At 51.6% G+C, this 15,512-nt stretch overlaps 1 protein-coding gene across 3 annotated transcripts; it reads left to right on the forward strand.

Annotated features, from left to right (window-relative positions):
* The first annotated feature begins 675 nt into the window (after nt 1-675).
* Nucleotides 676-11,859, forward strand: LOC311522454 (uncharacterized protein). 3 transcript variants are annotated; one of them, XM_084631803.1, is made up of 5 exons: nt 676-1,015; nt 2,500-2,626; nt 3,460-3,576; nt 6,224-6,313; nt 6,928-11,859. In XM_084631803.1, exons 1-5 carry the CDS (start codon nt 881-883, stop codon nt 8,217-8,219), a joined length of 1,761 nt encoding a protein of 586 aa, XP_084487929.1. In that variant the 5' UTR covers nt 676-880; the 3' UTR covers nt 8,220-11,859. The 3 variants fall into 3 exon arrangements, with proteins under 3 accessions (XP_084487929.1, XP_084487930.1, XP_084487931.1); XM_084631804.1 differs by having other exon boundaries at nt 677-1,015; nt 3,463-3,576; XM_084631805.1 differs by having other exon boundaries at nt 894-2,626; nt 6,931-11,859.
* The last annotated feature ends 3,653 nt before the right edge of the window (nt 11,860-15,512 follow it).

Genomic DNA, 15,512 nt, shown 5'->3' on the forward strand with positions numbered 1-15,512 from the left:
CCTTTACAGGTAAAAGGACTTTGCCTCTGGCCAGGAGGGATTTTATAGCACTGTCTACAGAAAGGTGGTTACCCTTCCCTTTATATTTATGACAATTGTATATGCAGAATCTGTGAGACGCAAGATGTATGCTCTGTTAAGGTTTGCCAAATATGAAGTGTGTGCTAGGTACAGTGAGTGCAAATATTTCTTTGGTTTTATGCTCCTTGTGTGCTATGGTCTACCGCCAGCTAAACTGTTGTGTGCATAATTAGATAAGAAAAGGTGTGTAAGGTCTGTGGAATCTGGAATTTTCTGTCTTCTAAATGAGGACAAATATGAGCAAAACTGAGTTCATAGTTCGGAACAGAGTGAAGATGTAGCTGCTGCAAGATAATTGCTCCAGGAATGGCATATTCTTGTCTCACCACAGTGGCACTTAGGCTGCCCAGAAAACGTATTTTATCACTCACAGCCACTCTGATTCCAGATCCAGATTTGAATAATTATTAAATAATGTATTAATTTGCTAATAGACAGTGTCATGACTCTCAACCCATATTTATTCTGGTGAAATGTTTGAAAAGGCGTCGCTCACCCTGATGAATTACCAAGAAATGGTCTTTGCACCGGGGGCTGGAACTCAGGGTGCTGGGGGTGCAGATGCAGCAGCCCCCCCGGGTTGAAGTGGTTTCCATCCTACACAGGGCGCCCAGCCCCCCACTGTAACATTGGTGCGATACCCGCCTTTGCACAAGGGATGGGAGCCACCAACCCACAGGGAACCGGCTTCACCCCGTCTCCCCTAGTGGCTCCCCCTGCAACTCGCTTCCCCGACCGAGATGGTTAAGGGTTAAACCCACAGAGCTCGGGGTCCTCCGCAGCCTAGACAGGCCCAGGCATGACTGCGCGAGGGGGCGGGCGAAGGGAGGGACCTTCTCGTGCCCGCCGCGGAGACCCGGGGGCCGAGCCCGGCCCGAGCGGCGCGTGCGGGAGCGAGCCCCCTCTGCAGGCTGCAGCCCCGGCGCGCGGGGCGGTGAGCGGGGCCCGGGGAGGCGCCGCCAGAGGCGGCCGCGGAGGGAGGGAAGCGGCCGCAGAGGCTGCGAATCGCTGCCCGGGGAGGAGGCTGCTGGTGCCGGAGCCGAACCGCGCCTGGGACCGGAGCCACCCCCCGGGGGCCGGTCTGTGCAGCGGAGCCCGGCAGGGTCCGCGCCCCAGCCAGCGAGAGCCCGACCGAGCCCCCCCGCTCGCTGACGGGGGCAGGCGGGACCCTTCCCCGGGGCGGGGCTGCGGGGGCTGCCGGGTTCTGACCCCTCCCCGCAGAGCAGGCACCGGCCGGGGCTGGGGGGCGGCTCCGTTCGGTCGGTTCCCCTGGCCTGTGCCACGGGGGCTGGGCCCGGCCCGCTCGGGACGCCGGGCCGGGGCCGCTGCACACACCGGCGATGGGAGCGCGGGGGGAGGCTGCGCTGGGTCCGTGGGTACCGCGGGGGGAAGGTTCCTTCTGTGAGCGCCCCATCGGGCAGCGTGCTGGGGATCCAGCCCGGGGCCTCCAGCGCTACCAGCCTGGGCTGCTCCTGCTTGAGCTGCAGCTCTCTGGCTGGGGCTCCCAGGGTCTGTGCAGATGGCAACTGAAACCTGCAGCCGGGCTGTGCCAGCTGATGGGGCTCAGCCTAGGGGCAGTTTAATGGCAGTGCAGACATTTGGGCTCCTGCTGGAGCCTGGGCTTTGGGACCCTGCTCTGTGTAGCTCAAGCACTTCTCTCTTCCATCAACAGAAGTTGGTCCAGCAAGAGATATTCCCTCCACCACCTTGTCTCTCTAATATCCTGGGACCGACAAGGCTACAACACTGTAACCCTAATTCCCGCCCCATAGAGAGGGCAAGCCCGGGGGGGAGCGACTGGAGAGCGAACCCACCCTGTGCTCACCCCACAGTGCAGCTCCAGCAGCTCCTGTGTTCTGTACGGCTGAGTCCAGTGCCCCACTCTCACCCCGCAGCAGTGGCTTCAGCAGGGTCTTGAGGGGCTGGGCCCGGTGCCCTGCTCTGGGCATTGCATCATGGCTGGAGGGGCCGCAGTGCCACTCAGGGTTGGTCTGCCCAGCCCCCCCAGCCTGGTGACAGAGGGTCGGGTGTGCCGGCTAAATGTAAGTGGGGCTGTGTCCTGGTGCTCTGGGTTGCAGCAACACTCACTGAAGTTTGGCCTGCTTGTTGCATCATGACAGAGGGTCAGGAGGACTAACCCTCAGCAGTGCTGTAATCCTTTGTGCCAGAATACAACACCCACAGCCAGGGGCTGGGCTCGCTGTGGGGTGAGTCACAGACAGAAAAAAAGTCAGAGGAAAGGACTGTCCGTTACTTTTTTCACACTGTGGCAAACCTGCACCCATGGGTACGAACTTTCAAACCCTCCAGGGCCCTCCCAGTTGCGTGGACCACTGTACGTCTGCCTCACCTGCAACAGCTCTTCCTCTACCCGTGTGTAAACTTTGCCATGCTGAGTTGGGTTGTTTGTCCTTTCAGATGTTGCTGACGTTTGAGGATGTGGCCTTGTATTTCTCCCCAGCGGAGTGGGCCCTGCTGGGCGAGGAGCAAAGGCAACTTTACAGACACGTCATGTGGGAAAATTACCAGACTCTGGTCTCATTAGGTGAGGAGCTGTGTCTGTGAGATCAGGGCCCCACTGCACTGGGTGCTGCACAGAGACACCGTAACTGAGATGGAGCATTGGTGTGAGTGGTTGGGTGGAGAGGTGTCTATGGGGTTGGAAGGAGGGGTGCATGGGTGTGGATGGATAGAGGTGTGTTTAATGGAGCAGAGCAGCCCTTTCAGGGGGAGACAAGGTGAGTGTGAGAAAGAAGCTTTTGAGCCACCCAGAGCTCTTCTTCAGGTCTGGGAAAGGAAAGCTTCTCTCTCACCAACAGAAGTTGGTCCAGTAAAGAGATTACCTCACCCACCTGGTCTCTCCAATATCTTTGAACTGATATGGCTACAACTACACTGCATATCTTCAAAGGGAGGCACTTCCACCCATTGTCACTAGGGCTCCACAGTTCAAGGCAAGAGAATTCTGGCTCTTGAAGTTCCCCAGACAGAGCACACGAGCAGAAAAGGGCCCTGTGTTCTGCAGGCTACAGGATGAAAGGCCACCAACACCACAGTTAAGGTGAAAGACAGACTGGGTTCATTTGTGCTGGAATAAAAGACCCACGGCACGGCTGTGGTTGAGCTGGGTCAGTTGACTCAGGACATGGGGCTCAGGCTGCGGGGCTAAAATTGCAGTGTAGATATCTCGCCACTGCCATGTGCAGGCAGTATTGACCATAAGCTGCAGTTCATGTTTCCATGGAAAACAAATGCAGATCCGTAGATTAGCTCATTGCCTAATTGGCACCTTGCATATGGAGCTGCGGAAAGTGCAGCAGTTCCGTGGCTAGAAGTGCTTAGCTTAGATCTAACGGGGCGGTGATGCTTTTCTCTAAGCAGGAATCCAAACCCGCAAGCCAGTGGTGATCTCCAGCATAGAGCAAGGGGAAGAGCTGTGTGTCCAGTATCCCACAGAAGATGGAGATGGGGACATCCTGAGTGGCACCTGGCCAGGTGAGGAAGGAGTTAAAGTGATGTGCAGGGATCAAATGAGTAGCTTGAAGGCAGCTGAAATCCTGTTGCATTTTGGCCAAATTGACAATACATCCCAGAACAGGGGTGGGCAAACTTTTTGGTCCGAGGGCCACATCGGGGTGTGAAACTGTATGGAGGGCTGGGTAGGGAAGGCTGTGCCTCCCCAAACAGCCTGGCCCTCACCCCCTATCCATCCCCTCCCACTTCCTGCCCCCTGACTGCCCCTCTCAGAATCCCTGATCCATCCAACCCCCCTTGCTTCTTTTCTCCTAACCGCCCCCTCTGGGACCCCCCCACCCCAGGACTCTACCCCCTATCCAACCTCCCGTCCCCTGACCGCCCTGCCCCATCTAACCGCTCCCTGTCCCGTGACTGCCCCTGCGAACCCCTTATCCAACACCCCTCCCGCCCCCACTCCCTTACCATGCTGCTCAGAGCAGCAGGAGCTCACAGCCATGCTGCCTGCACTGCCCTGCAGGAGGGGACAGCGGGGGAGGGGCTGGGGGCTAGCCTCCCCAACCGGGAGCTCAGGGGCCGGGTAGGACGGTCCCACGGGCTGCAGTTTGCCCACCTCTGTCCCAGAATGTTAGTGTTTTAGTCTAATGTAGTTAGGCTTTTTTGCAACGGTATCACATTGTCGACTCTCATTCAATTCATGATCCACTATAACCACCACGTTCTTTTCTGCTGTACTGCTGCCAAGCCAGTTATCCCCCATTTTCTAGTTGTGCATCTGATATTTTCTTCCTAAGCGAGCTACTTTTGTACTTGTTTCTTGAATTTCATCTTGTTGATTTCGGACCAATTCTCCACCTTGTAAAGATCATTTTGAATTCTAATCCTGTCCACCAGAGTGTTTGTCACCCCTCCCTGGTTGTCGGAATCATTGACCGAGCAGCACTTGGGAATCTCCCTTCCCACATCAGGCCCAGTTTTGTAGAGACCCAACATCGTTCCATCGCTTTTGTGGGCTCTCAGTTGACATTAATAAGGGATTTCCTTATTACTCCCCAGGACTGCTTGGGAGGCAACATCATCTTGTGGGAGTGAGGAGACCTGTACTCTATTCCTCACTCTGCCACTGAGCTGCTGGCTGACCTTGGACAGTGTTGTATTAATTCATATAGACTACATGGGCCCAGAGAGACAAAGGCGTTAATGTGACACTGTCATGGCCAGTATTATAGAGGGTTAAATAAGCTTTGGGGTTTGGAATACAGAGACTGTAGCCTGTTTAGCATCATGGAAAACACCATGACGCATTCTTTCTAACCTTTTATTAATGATACAGAAAAAGAAAGGAAAAGAGTTAAGGCATCTGAAATGTCAAGTATTAGGTGTGACTTTTATTTTGACAGTGTCCCTTGTTTCCTTGCCCTTTAGCTGGAGAGAGTCTTTAGACAAAAGGCCTCTGTTTGAAAGTCTTTTCGATGATATTAAAGATGGTAATAACTGTTCTTTTGGGGAGGAGAGAAGCAGTTAGCTGAAATGAGCTGGAGCTGAATCCTGGCTGGAGAAACACAGGCATAGCACATGGTCTGATCAGCCAATTGGAGGCCTACCTGGCAAACGTGTACCAGCGTTGGGCTGTTCTGGGCAGTGCTTTTGGCTGCCTCTTTGATCACAGGCTTACAGCAATGTTGCAAACTATGGCAGTTTTGTCCAGCTAAGCCAGACTCTTGTTTAATATAAAGCAAAGGGAGAAGAATAGGAAAGAGAAGAAATAAGCTGAGGAACGAAAAGAACTCATGGTGCTTGGGGGAGAAGGGGACAAAGTCTCACATTCCAGGTGATTTGGGGGAGTTAGCCAGAACTGGTAATGGTGGCTGTATACTCCAGCTCCCTCTCTCTGGTCCAGTCTTGTTAGCACATTTCTTAGGATAAGGGTGAAGAAGATCTGGGGTCCCAAAAGAAGTTCAGGGTGGCAACATGATGATATCGCTCCCTGCAGCAGTTGTTGGCACGCACCTGCTGTTGCTGCATCTTTCAAGGGTTGCATTCAGTTCCCCTCCTTTATTTCCCTCCCAAGTGTTTTCTTTTGAAAAACCAAGAAAGGAAGTAATGGGCAAAATAGCCCAGCCCTTCATTGAGTTTTCCTCTAGTTAGGCCTAAATTCTGACACATTCATTTTGGTTCATTAATTTCCAGTTCCACACTTCTCTTGTTTACCAGCCATCATTTTAACACTGTCCTTGAATTGCATGATAGGCCTTTTCTGTTTGGACTAATTCCATCTTCTTTTTTATATTTTGCACCTTTGCCCATCGACATTTATTGTTGTAGGATATTGTAACACTGTATAACCTTTCTCACAGTTTTTACAATTAAACGGCCAATTAGGGTAAATTTATGGGCCCAATTATTACAACAGCAAGTTACTGCTTTGGCTCAGGTTCCCTTTGTGTATTTAGTGTATAAACTCTTCAACATCAGGACAATCTCTCTGTGCAGCGCCTGGTGCTATGCAGACACAAACTCAGTTGTGCTACCACAATACAAATTGAAAATCAAGCCCCAAATAACCTCCCATCTTGTGCATCATTTATGATGGTGGGGAAAGGGCTTCTCTCAGTGATATTCATTTGGTCCATGTGCTGGCAACCAAAGACTTTTTGTCTTGGTGCAGATTTTCCAGATGCAGAGGAGACCTGGGACTGGTCGGCAATTGAAAGCTCCTTGGGCTTCTTCCTCACACAAAGCTCTTCCTCTGGAACGGGTAGGGAACCAGCTCTGCCCTTTCCACCAGTGGGAGCCAGAGAGCTCATTTCAGGAATCGTCCATCAGCTGGAAACTCTCCCCTCCCAGAGCATTACAATAGGGATTGAAGCCCAAACATGAAAAGTGCTACAGCTCCTCACCCTGATATCCCCCTAGAAACCCCATCTCTCCCCTTACGCAGATTCCCCCAGTCTCTCCCCCTCCCCCATTTTCCATAGAACACGGAGCCGTTGGGATCCCATCACAGTGTGAGTGTTCCGTGTGTGTCCCTCGGGAGAGGGTTGTCAGTGCTGGTGTGTGGTGATGCTGTTCTCCCCACTGAGATGGGCCTCAGAGTAGGGAGAGAATCATGGGGGCTGATTCTCATGTTCATTGACTTGGGGGACTATTAGCAGGGTCTGTGGGACATTGACCTTCTCCTCCTTCCCCAGCACTGGGGCTCCTGGGAGTTTGGCCTCCTGCACTCAAGTGTCGAGGGCCAGCCCTGCTCTGAGGGGAGGGGAGGGGCATGGGGCTGACTCAGGCTCAGGCTCATCCTCCTGCTAGGAATATTAGTGGTTTCCCCTTGTCAGCAGCACGGAAAATAACATCTGGATTCTCTTCCCCACCAAGCAGGGGCGAGGAACCAGAGCAGAGCTGAGGGGCAGACTCCTGAGGAAGGGCCTGGCAACCTGAAGCCACCCAGGCCTTTCCCAGGGACATCAGGGAAGAACCATTCCAAGAAATCTGAGCGAGGAAGGCACCAGAAGAGGCAGGGCAGGCCACAAAGGCCGAGGAAGAACCTGGCCAGGAAGGAGCCAGCAACCCCAAAAAGCCATCAGAGGAGATCCAGGCCACATCTAAAGCCTCCTGCAGAGGGTCAATCTGAGCCCAGAAAGAGCCTATATACCTGCCGTGTGTGCAGGGAAGAATTCAAGGTGCAGAGAGACCTGATAAGCCATCACTGGACGGTTCATAGGAGACAGAATCTCTATCAATGTAGCGAGTGTGGGGAGAGCTTCAGGAGAAAAAAGGCATTCAAAGCACATGGGAAAATCCACAGAAAGGAGAGAGCCCATCCCTGTTCTGAGTGTGGGAAAATATTCAACCGGGCATCCCATCTCATTGCTCACCAGAGAATCCACACCGGTGAGAGACCCTATTGCTGTGCTGAGTGTGGGAAAAGATTCTTCCAAATATCAGCTCTTACCATGCACAAGAGAATCCACTCAGGAGAGAGACCCTATGCCTGCGCTGAGTGCGGGAAGTGCTTTATGTATTCGTCTACCCTTAACAGACACCAGAGAATCCACTCAGAAAAGAGGCCCCATCGCTGTACCCAGTGTGGGAAAGGCTTCAAACTTACATCAAGTCTTACTAGACACCTGAGAATCCACAGTGGAGAGAGACCCTTCCTGTGCCACGAGTGTGGGAAAAGATTCAACCTACAAGAACATCTCATTAGACACCAGACAACACACACTGGGGAGCGACCCCATCGCTGTGCTGAGTGTGGGAAAAGTTTCAGTCTCCTTCAAAGTCTCCGGAGACACCAGAGAGTCCACCGTGGGGGGACCCCTCATCACTGTGCCGAGTGTGGGAAAACATTCAGTTGTCTGGAAAATCTCACTAGACACCAGCGAGTCCACACGGGGGAGAAACTCCATCGCTGCGCTGACTGTGGGAAAGGCTTTGTCCGTCTGCATCATCTCACTAGCCACCAGAGGATCCACACTGGGGAGAGACCCCATTGTTGCACTGAATGCGGGAAAAGATTCACCCAGTTGTCTGGCCTCACCACCCACCTGAGAATCCACACGGGAGAGCGACCCTATCCCTGCACGCAGTGTGAGAAGCGCTTTGCTCACTCGTTGTCTCTTGCTAAACACCAGCGAACCCATGGGGCGGGGACTCCTGACCCTTGAGTTTGATGGGGGGGAACCTCTGCCCGCTCTCACCTCGCCCTTCTCCCCCACAGCCAGTGCACAGAAGGGAGTCCCTTCCTCCCACCTCCCCGTTAACCAGGGACTAGATGAGTTTTATTAGAATGGTTTGTGTAGCCCCCAGGATGGGAGTGTGAACCAAGCAGCCACCTAAACATCGCCGTGAGTGTTATGGGCTGCAGCTGGACAGAGGAGATGACAGGAGTCAGGGCTGCACTTTGGAGGCCCTGGTTTCTGCCAGGCCATTCACTCAGCGTCTCTCGGCTGGAAGGGATTATTTTATTATGGACAGTGAAAAATGGGCAACACTTCTGGCAGAGACTGAAGAGGAGTTTCCTCCTCCTGAGTAACCAAAAGGCTGCGGTGCCCCATCCGTGCCCCTCACTGCACTGATCACATGGAAGGGGAGGGATGAGGGATTGTTACAGGGGTCAGGGAGCTGTTTCCTGTTCTAATGGCTCTTTTTCTGAAGAACTTGAGTCTCAGTTTCTGGAGGAGGAAGGGGCACTTAATGTTACTAACACTGAGATGTCTGTAGGGCGCAGCCCTGATCCCCAGCAGCAAGGAGTAGGGGTGCGTTGTCTCTCGGCACCTTTTGGGGCTGAGACTCGTGGTTTCTGCTAGTTGTAAGTGTTCTCTGCAAACATCCCTTGGAGTCACAGGGCTGGTATGAAATGGTCAGGGGTAGCATGGGAGGGACAGATCTGGGATCCTGTGTGGGAGCGGGCAATCAGGAGAGTGGTGTTTCAGAAAAGAGAGTGACTTGCAGATACACAGAGAAACCAGTCCCCAAAGCACTCAGCAGCAGCCCTGGCCAGTGTCTCCCTGTTTCCCCGGCCCAGCGGGCCTCTGTGGCCCTGTCTCTGACTGGCACATCTTACCATCCCCTTCAGACACAGAGGGAGCTCTCATTGCAAGGGGGCAGGAGTCTGTGAACACCCGCTGGCCGCAAGGAACGTTCTGCACAGGGGGACGGTTGGGTGAGACTGAACAACCCCTATCGTGGGGGAGTGTGTCAGTCTATCCAGTGATTTAAGAGGACATCGCCCCTTTTCGACGTGAGCGGCTAGTCAAAATTTTGGGCTCTGGGGATGTTCCATTTAGAAGCAGAAATTGGGGATAGTTGGTATTTCTTTGATGCAGCTTCATTTATTTATAAAGAATGTACCAAGTCCTGTGTCTCTGAACGCAGAAGGACCCAAGAACAAAAGGAGCCGTTTCTTAGCGTCCAGCCCCTGAGACTCTTCAGCCAACACTAGACCCAAAAGCTCTGTCTAGCCTTTTCCAAGGCCACGCTGTACTTACAGCCTCCTGCTTGGCTTTTCTGCCTCTTTCTCTGCCTGCCTCTCGCTATGACCTCAGTATCTGTGTGTTCTCTCACACACCAAAATGTTTCAGTTCCTGGTCAGATGTTTTAGCAAGCACCAGGATATCATCTAGGTGTAACAGCCTGTGATGGTTGAGGATATTTCAGTTTTCCCAGAGGCGGTTCTGGACTTAACTGAAACCCAAAAAGGAAGCGTTCCTAAGCTTGTGTGTGGTAACCTGCATACTGCCAGTGAGGAAAGCTGCAGAGGGAGGGTGCCTCCAACCCGGCTTTCACCATGGAATGTAGCCGTTTGCTGGAAAGGGGGTTATGTGAAAATCCTCTTAATCTTCCAGGGATGATTCTGGGTGTAAGTGAAACTCAGAAGGAGTTTGTTGTGGCTCCACAGCGCAACGCTTCTGTAGAGCAGAAAAAAGCAGGGTTGTTGCTTAGAGAAGCTCCTAGGGAGAAGGTTCCTCATGGTAGTTTTCCCAAACAGTTTGCTGCCACTGATGGGTGTAAAAGTGATTTGCGTGCGTTCACTGAGGGTGAATCACTATATAGAGAAAGCAACAGTTTGTTTGGGAGACTGGTTTCAGTTCCTAACTGCCAGCGTCTTTCTGAGGTGTCTACATCCACTGACTTTGCTTTAGAAAGATCCAGAGTGGATAGCCTAGAGGAGGTTTCAGATTGGAGGCTGGGGCCGGGGAATTGTTAGAGAAATTGAACAGCCCTGTAGCCAAGTGGCTGGGCTTGGCCAGCATGTTCCCCATGCTGATTCTTTGAGTAAGCAGCCTGTGCCTCGGGGTCTGAGGAAAGATTGGGTTACTGGTTTTTCAGAGCAGAACAGCCTTATGACTGAGCCCACAAGGATGCAGGGGAGAGCAGGCAAACTCTCACCCGGAGACACTTTGGATTTGTTTGGTATCTTTAAAGCAGAGTCCAGTCTCTAAGCTGGCGGTGGTGGATCCAGAAGCAAGCATGCAGGAGGGTGTCTGTGTAGGTGTTGATAGCACAGAGGGGCTGCAGTTGGTGAACACACCTAGCCAGCAAAAGGATCCCTGTGAGCAGGGAGGTTCAGTTTTCACCCTTCTAGGAGAAAGGGGGTGGGGGGGGGAGGGGAGGACCCAGTCCTGCTGAGGGGAAGAATGAGTGTCCAGCCTTGAAATCCGTAGCAGATGAGAATTTGGAAGCTGGTGTCTGAATTGATACAATCTACCTGGCTAACAAGGGACAGGGAAGATTTGCCCATAGCTGGTAGCACTGAGGACACACCTGGCCAGGCAAGGGATTCAGTGAGACAAGAGGCATGCCATGACCAAGATACTTATAAACACTGACTTGTAACAGATTTGGTGCTACTGTTAAGGTTTAGCCTTCTAATGTATTTGATTTTGACGTCAACCCTGGTAAAATGGTACAATGTGTATGACTTTGATAAAAAGCCTGTAAACATATTGGGGATAATACCTAAAAACACGCTGTATGCTAGAGAGCTGTAGAATAGTGAAATGTTACAACTGGTACCTGTAAGTAATTGTAAAGTTTGGCACAGCAGAGAAACCTTTACAAATCTAGTCTGCGATACAGAAAGGGAAACTGAGGCACACTACCACATTGCTGTCATGGCTAAATGCCAAGGTAATTACATCCTTGAGAGCATTAATGTCTATATTAAAGTAACATCGGATGAGAAGACTTTCAGAAAGTGAAGGTAGCTGTATATAAAGAGCCTGATTTAGTCAGACATGATTTTGATAAACTAGTTCTTTTTTACACTAATGCTTGTGATGTAAACCAGAAGTGTAATAATATAGGACCAAGAATGGAAAATTCGTGTGATGCATTCAGCAGTGTTTAGGAACACCCCTTTCCGCATCAATTTTGTGTGTGGGGTGTGACGCTGCATGGAATGTGGGGGACACTTGAGGATATTATGAATATCAATAGTGTAGAATGGCAATGAATTATACCAGATATGTCGTGCCTATGAACAGAACTGGGCTTTCAAGCCATGTGCTGGGCAGCTTGTGTTTGGAACAAAGGAAGCACAGGCTGCATGGCAAGAGACTATAAAAGGCAGCTGCATCTTGTTCATTTTGTCTTCAGTCCCTGCTTCTTACCTCTGGAGGAACCTTGCTACAAACTGAAGCTCTAAACAAGGATTGAATGATCCACACAAGCCAGCAAACTCACCAGTACCGCTAAGAACCTGATATATGGATTTTGAAGTCTTTGTATGTATGTGACTGTTTTACCATTTAACATCTCTCTTCTTGTTCTTTCTTTTCTCTTTATAATAAACCTTTAGTTTTAGGATTGGCTGGCAGTATGGTATTTTGAGTAAGATCCAAACCTATACTTACCTGGTGACGTGGCTCACCCTTTGGGGTCAGAAGAACATTTTGTATATGTGAGCAGAGTTTTAAATAACTTCTCACTGTACCAGACCTAGGTGCTAACTGGGAGCCAGATGCTGGAATGCAATAAAGGGGCTGTGTGATTTCTTTTTTGCTTCTTGATAACCAGTGCGGGGGATCAGAAGCACAGTTTGTGACTGGTTGGGAGGTTTAACTTCAGTGTTACCCACCAGTCTTGGGAGTATCTGCTCTCCCTTTTGCAGCCTGCCCTGCCCTTGGCATTTCCAGTGAGGGCTGCCCCGGGCACCCCCGGTCACAATGGCAAAAAACAATTCAAGGTTGTTGGTGCAGGCACTGGCTTCCTCTTTGCCCTGGGGGTGCTCAACCCCTGTTCCACCACAGGCCCTGCCCCCACTCCACCCCTTTCCCCAGGTCCCCACCCCTGCCCCGGCTCTTGCCAACCAGTTCCGCCCCCTTCCCCCGAGCGCGCCCAGTCCCAGGGGGAGGAGTTGATTGGCAGGGCTGCTGGTGGGTGGGAGATGCTGGTGGGTGGCAGGGGGAGGAGCTGGCTCCGGTGGGTGCTGAACACCCCTTCATTTTTTTATCATGGGTGCTCCAGGGTGCTTCAGATTGTATGCACTTCCATAGGGGCGGGGGAACCACTCGGAAGAGCAGGGGCTGATTAATCACATTGTAACTCCTCCTAGGAGGCCGACCACCTGGAAAGACTGGCATATACTGGTTCAAACTCGATTCTCCTAGGATCAACCGAGAAAGAAAGGACTTTTGGTTAAATAGCCTGAGTTTAAACTGACTCAAGGCCTCCTTTCTTATCCAGCAAATGGACAGGACCTCTGGTCCACAGAAGGCTCCAGTCCTTAGGGAAGGACTGGATAAGACTGTGTCCTTGTGCGGAGCAAAGGGTGTTACCATTTTGGAACTACAGAAGAGCTCCTGTGTGGGGTTTTGAATGATTGCTCACCTGGCCGAGTCCATGTCGGAGCTGAAGTGATCTCCAGTTCGCCTATTTTCTCAAGATTAAACGTCTATTTTTTTTAAACTTTCCTCGTAGGCCAGGTTTTCTAAACCTTTTATCGTTTCTGTTGTTGTCCCCTGGACTTTTTCCAATTTGTCAACATCGTTCTTTGTGCGGTGCCCAAAACTGGACACAGAACTCCAGGTGAGGGCTCACCAGGGCTGAGCAGAGCGGGACAATTACATCCTATGTCGTACATACAACACTCCTATTCATACACCCCAGAACGATATTAGCCTTTTTCACATCTGCATCACATGGCTGGCTCATATTCAAGTTATGATCCAGTATAACCCCCAGATCCTTCTCAGCAGCACTATAACCACACCAGTTATTCCCAATTCTGTATTTGTATGTTTGATTTTTTCTTCCTAAGGAAAGTATTTTGCACTTGTCTTTATTGAATTTCATCTTGTTGTTTTCAGACCAATTCTCCAATTTATCAACATGCTCATTTCCTTTTCATCACACGCCCCATGGGAGCAGCACCGTTTGTCAGGAGCAACAAACACTGTTACGCCATTCTTGTCCAACCACCCTGTTCTCCCTTCCTTGTGGGAAGCATTGGGATAGGCCCCTGGCAGGCCGTGCTGAGCACACAGGGACGGCTCCCTCCTGCAAAACAATCTGCCCTATTTCCGCTTTAAGCAGGTCACTTTAATTCAGGGGTCTCAAACTTGTGGCCCACGGGGTTATTTTCTGTGGCCCGCAAGCTCCCTGTGCCCCCCTGCAGTGTTTACCTAGAGCGGCTCTAGCCCGGTACGCACCAGGGGCAGGGCAGGGAGCCTGCCCTGCCCTCGGCCAGAACCTGCGGGAGGGGGCACCAGGGTCTATGTGTTTCCCTGGCCTCTCCTCCAGGTACCTCCCCCAAAGCTCCCATTGGCCGCGGTTCCCCGTTCCTGGCCAATGGGAGCTGCTGGGGCGGTGCCTGGAAGGAACGAGCAAAGGTGCGGGGGCAGGGCAGGTAGGCAGGGAGCCTGAGCTGCCCCCAGTGCACCCTGGGCCGGAGCCGCTCTAGGTAAATGCAGGGGGGAGGAAGGGGGGCTGTGGGTTCCCCCCTGCAGCCGAACCCACTGTCCTGAGCCCCCTGCCATCCCCTGCACCCCTCCTGCACCCTGACCCCTGCCCTGAGCCCCCTGCCACACCCTGCACACCTCCTGCATCTCAACTCCCTACCTGAGCCCCCGCCACACCCCACATGCCTCCTGCACCCCCTGGAGGCAGGGAGGGGGCAGAGTTGGGGTGGGGATTTCAGGGAAGGGGTTGGAATGGGAGCAGGGAAGAGAAGGGGCCTCATGGAAGGGATGGAGTAGTTCTTTGGCCAGCTTCCTGCCTGGAGAATCAGCCCTGGAGCAGGGAAGGAACTACATTTCCCAGCATTCCCTTGGCTGCTATCAACAGGGGATGGAGGGGGGAAGATGCCAAGGCTGGTGAGACCTTGTCAAGGTTCCTTCCCCACTCAGAACTCTAGGGTACAGATATGGGGACCTGCATGAAAACCTCCTAAGCTTACTTTTACCAGCTTAGGTTAAAACTTCCCCAAGGTACAAACTATTTTACCTTTTGCCCTTGGACTTTCGCTGCCAGCACCAAACGTCTAACACCAGTTACTGGGAAAGAGTTCGTTTGGAAACGTCTTTCCCCCCAAAATCCTCCCAAATCTTACCCCCCTTTTTCTGGGGAAGGGTTGATAAAAATCCTCACCAATTTGCATAGGTGACCACAGACCCAAACGCTTGGATCTTAAGAGCAATGAAAAAAGCATTCAGTTTCTTAAAAGAAGAATTTTTAATTAAAGAAAAGGTAAAAGAATAACCTCTGTAAAATCAGGATGGAAAATACCTTACAGGGTAATTAGATTCAAAACATAGAGAATCCCTCTAGGCAAAACCTTAAGTTACAAAAAGACACAAAAACAGGAATCTACATTCCATTCAGCCCAGCTTATTTTCTCAGCCATTTAAAGAAAACAGAATCTAACGCATACCTAGCTAGATTACTTACTAAGTTCTAAGACTCCATTCCTGTTCTGTCCCCGGCAAAAACATCACACAGACAGACACAGACCCTTTGTTTCTTCCCCCCTCCAGCTTTGAAAGTATCTTGTCTCCTCACTGGTCATTGTGGTCAGGTGCCAGCGAGGTTATCCTAGCTTCTTAACCATTTACAGGTGAAAGGGTTTTTCCTCTGGCCAGGAGGGATTTTAAAGGTGTTTACCCTTCCCTTTATATTTATGACAGACCCGATGCATCTGCTTGTTGTGAATGGGGAGATGGCGGGTAGAAGGGGGTGGTACTGTGAATGGGGCACATGTATGCACAAGGAGTAGAAGACTTTGACCCAGACATCACCCTCAGAAGACTTCCTTGGCTGGCAGCTCCGAAAGAAGGAATTGGGTGGAGTGAATGGAGAATGTGCCTCTATCTGAAGCCTAGTAAAGGAGGTATGTGGACCCCACTAGGAGAAGTTAAAATGATAAGTAAGAGAGGGAAGGCTCTACTAGAGGACCTGGGCAGCTTTAGGTACAGTACCAGGCACATAGGAGGATGTGACTCAATTTCCACTTCTGAAAC

The sequence above is a fragment of the Lepidochelys olivacea genome (genome assembly GCF_965140295.1).
Source record: "Lepidochelys olivacea isolate rLepOli2 genome assembly, chromosome: 6".
NCBI lineage: Eukaryota > Metazoa > Chordata > Testudines > Cheloniidae > Lepidochelys > Lepidochelys olivacea.

Bases quoted from the DNA above. Each gene is read 5' to 3' on its own strand.
- LOC311522454 (XM_084631803.1), top strand. From the start codon at position 881: ATGACTGCGCGAGGGGGCGGGCGAAGGGAGGGACCTTCTCGTGCCCGC. The intron at 2,627-3,459 runs GTGAGGAGCTGT...CTTTTCTCTAAG, and splicing joins CCAGACTCTGGTCTCATTAG to CAGGAATCCAAACCCGCAAG. The intron at 3,577-6,223 runs GTGAGGAAGGAG...GTCTTGGTGCAG, and splicing joins CCTGAGTGGCACCTGGCCAG to ATTTTCCAGATGCAGAGGAG.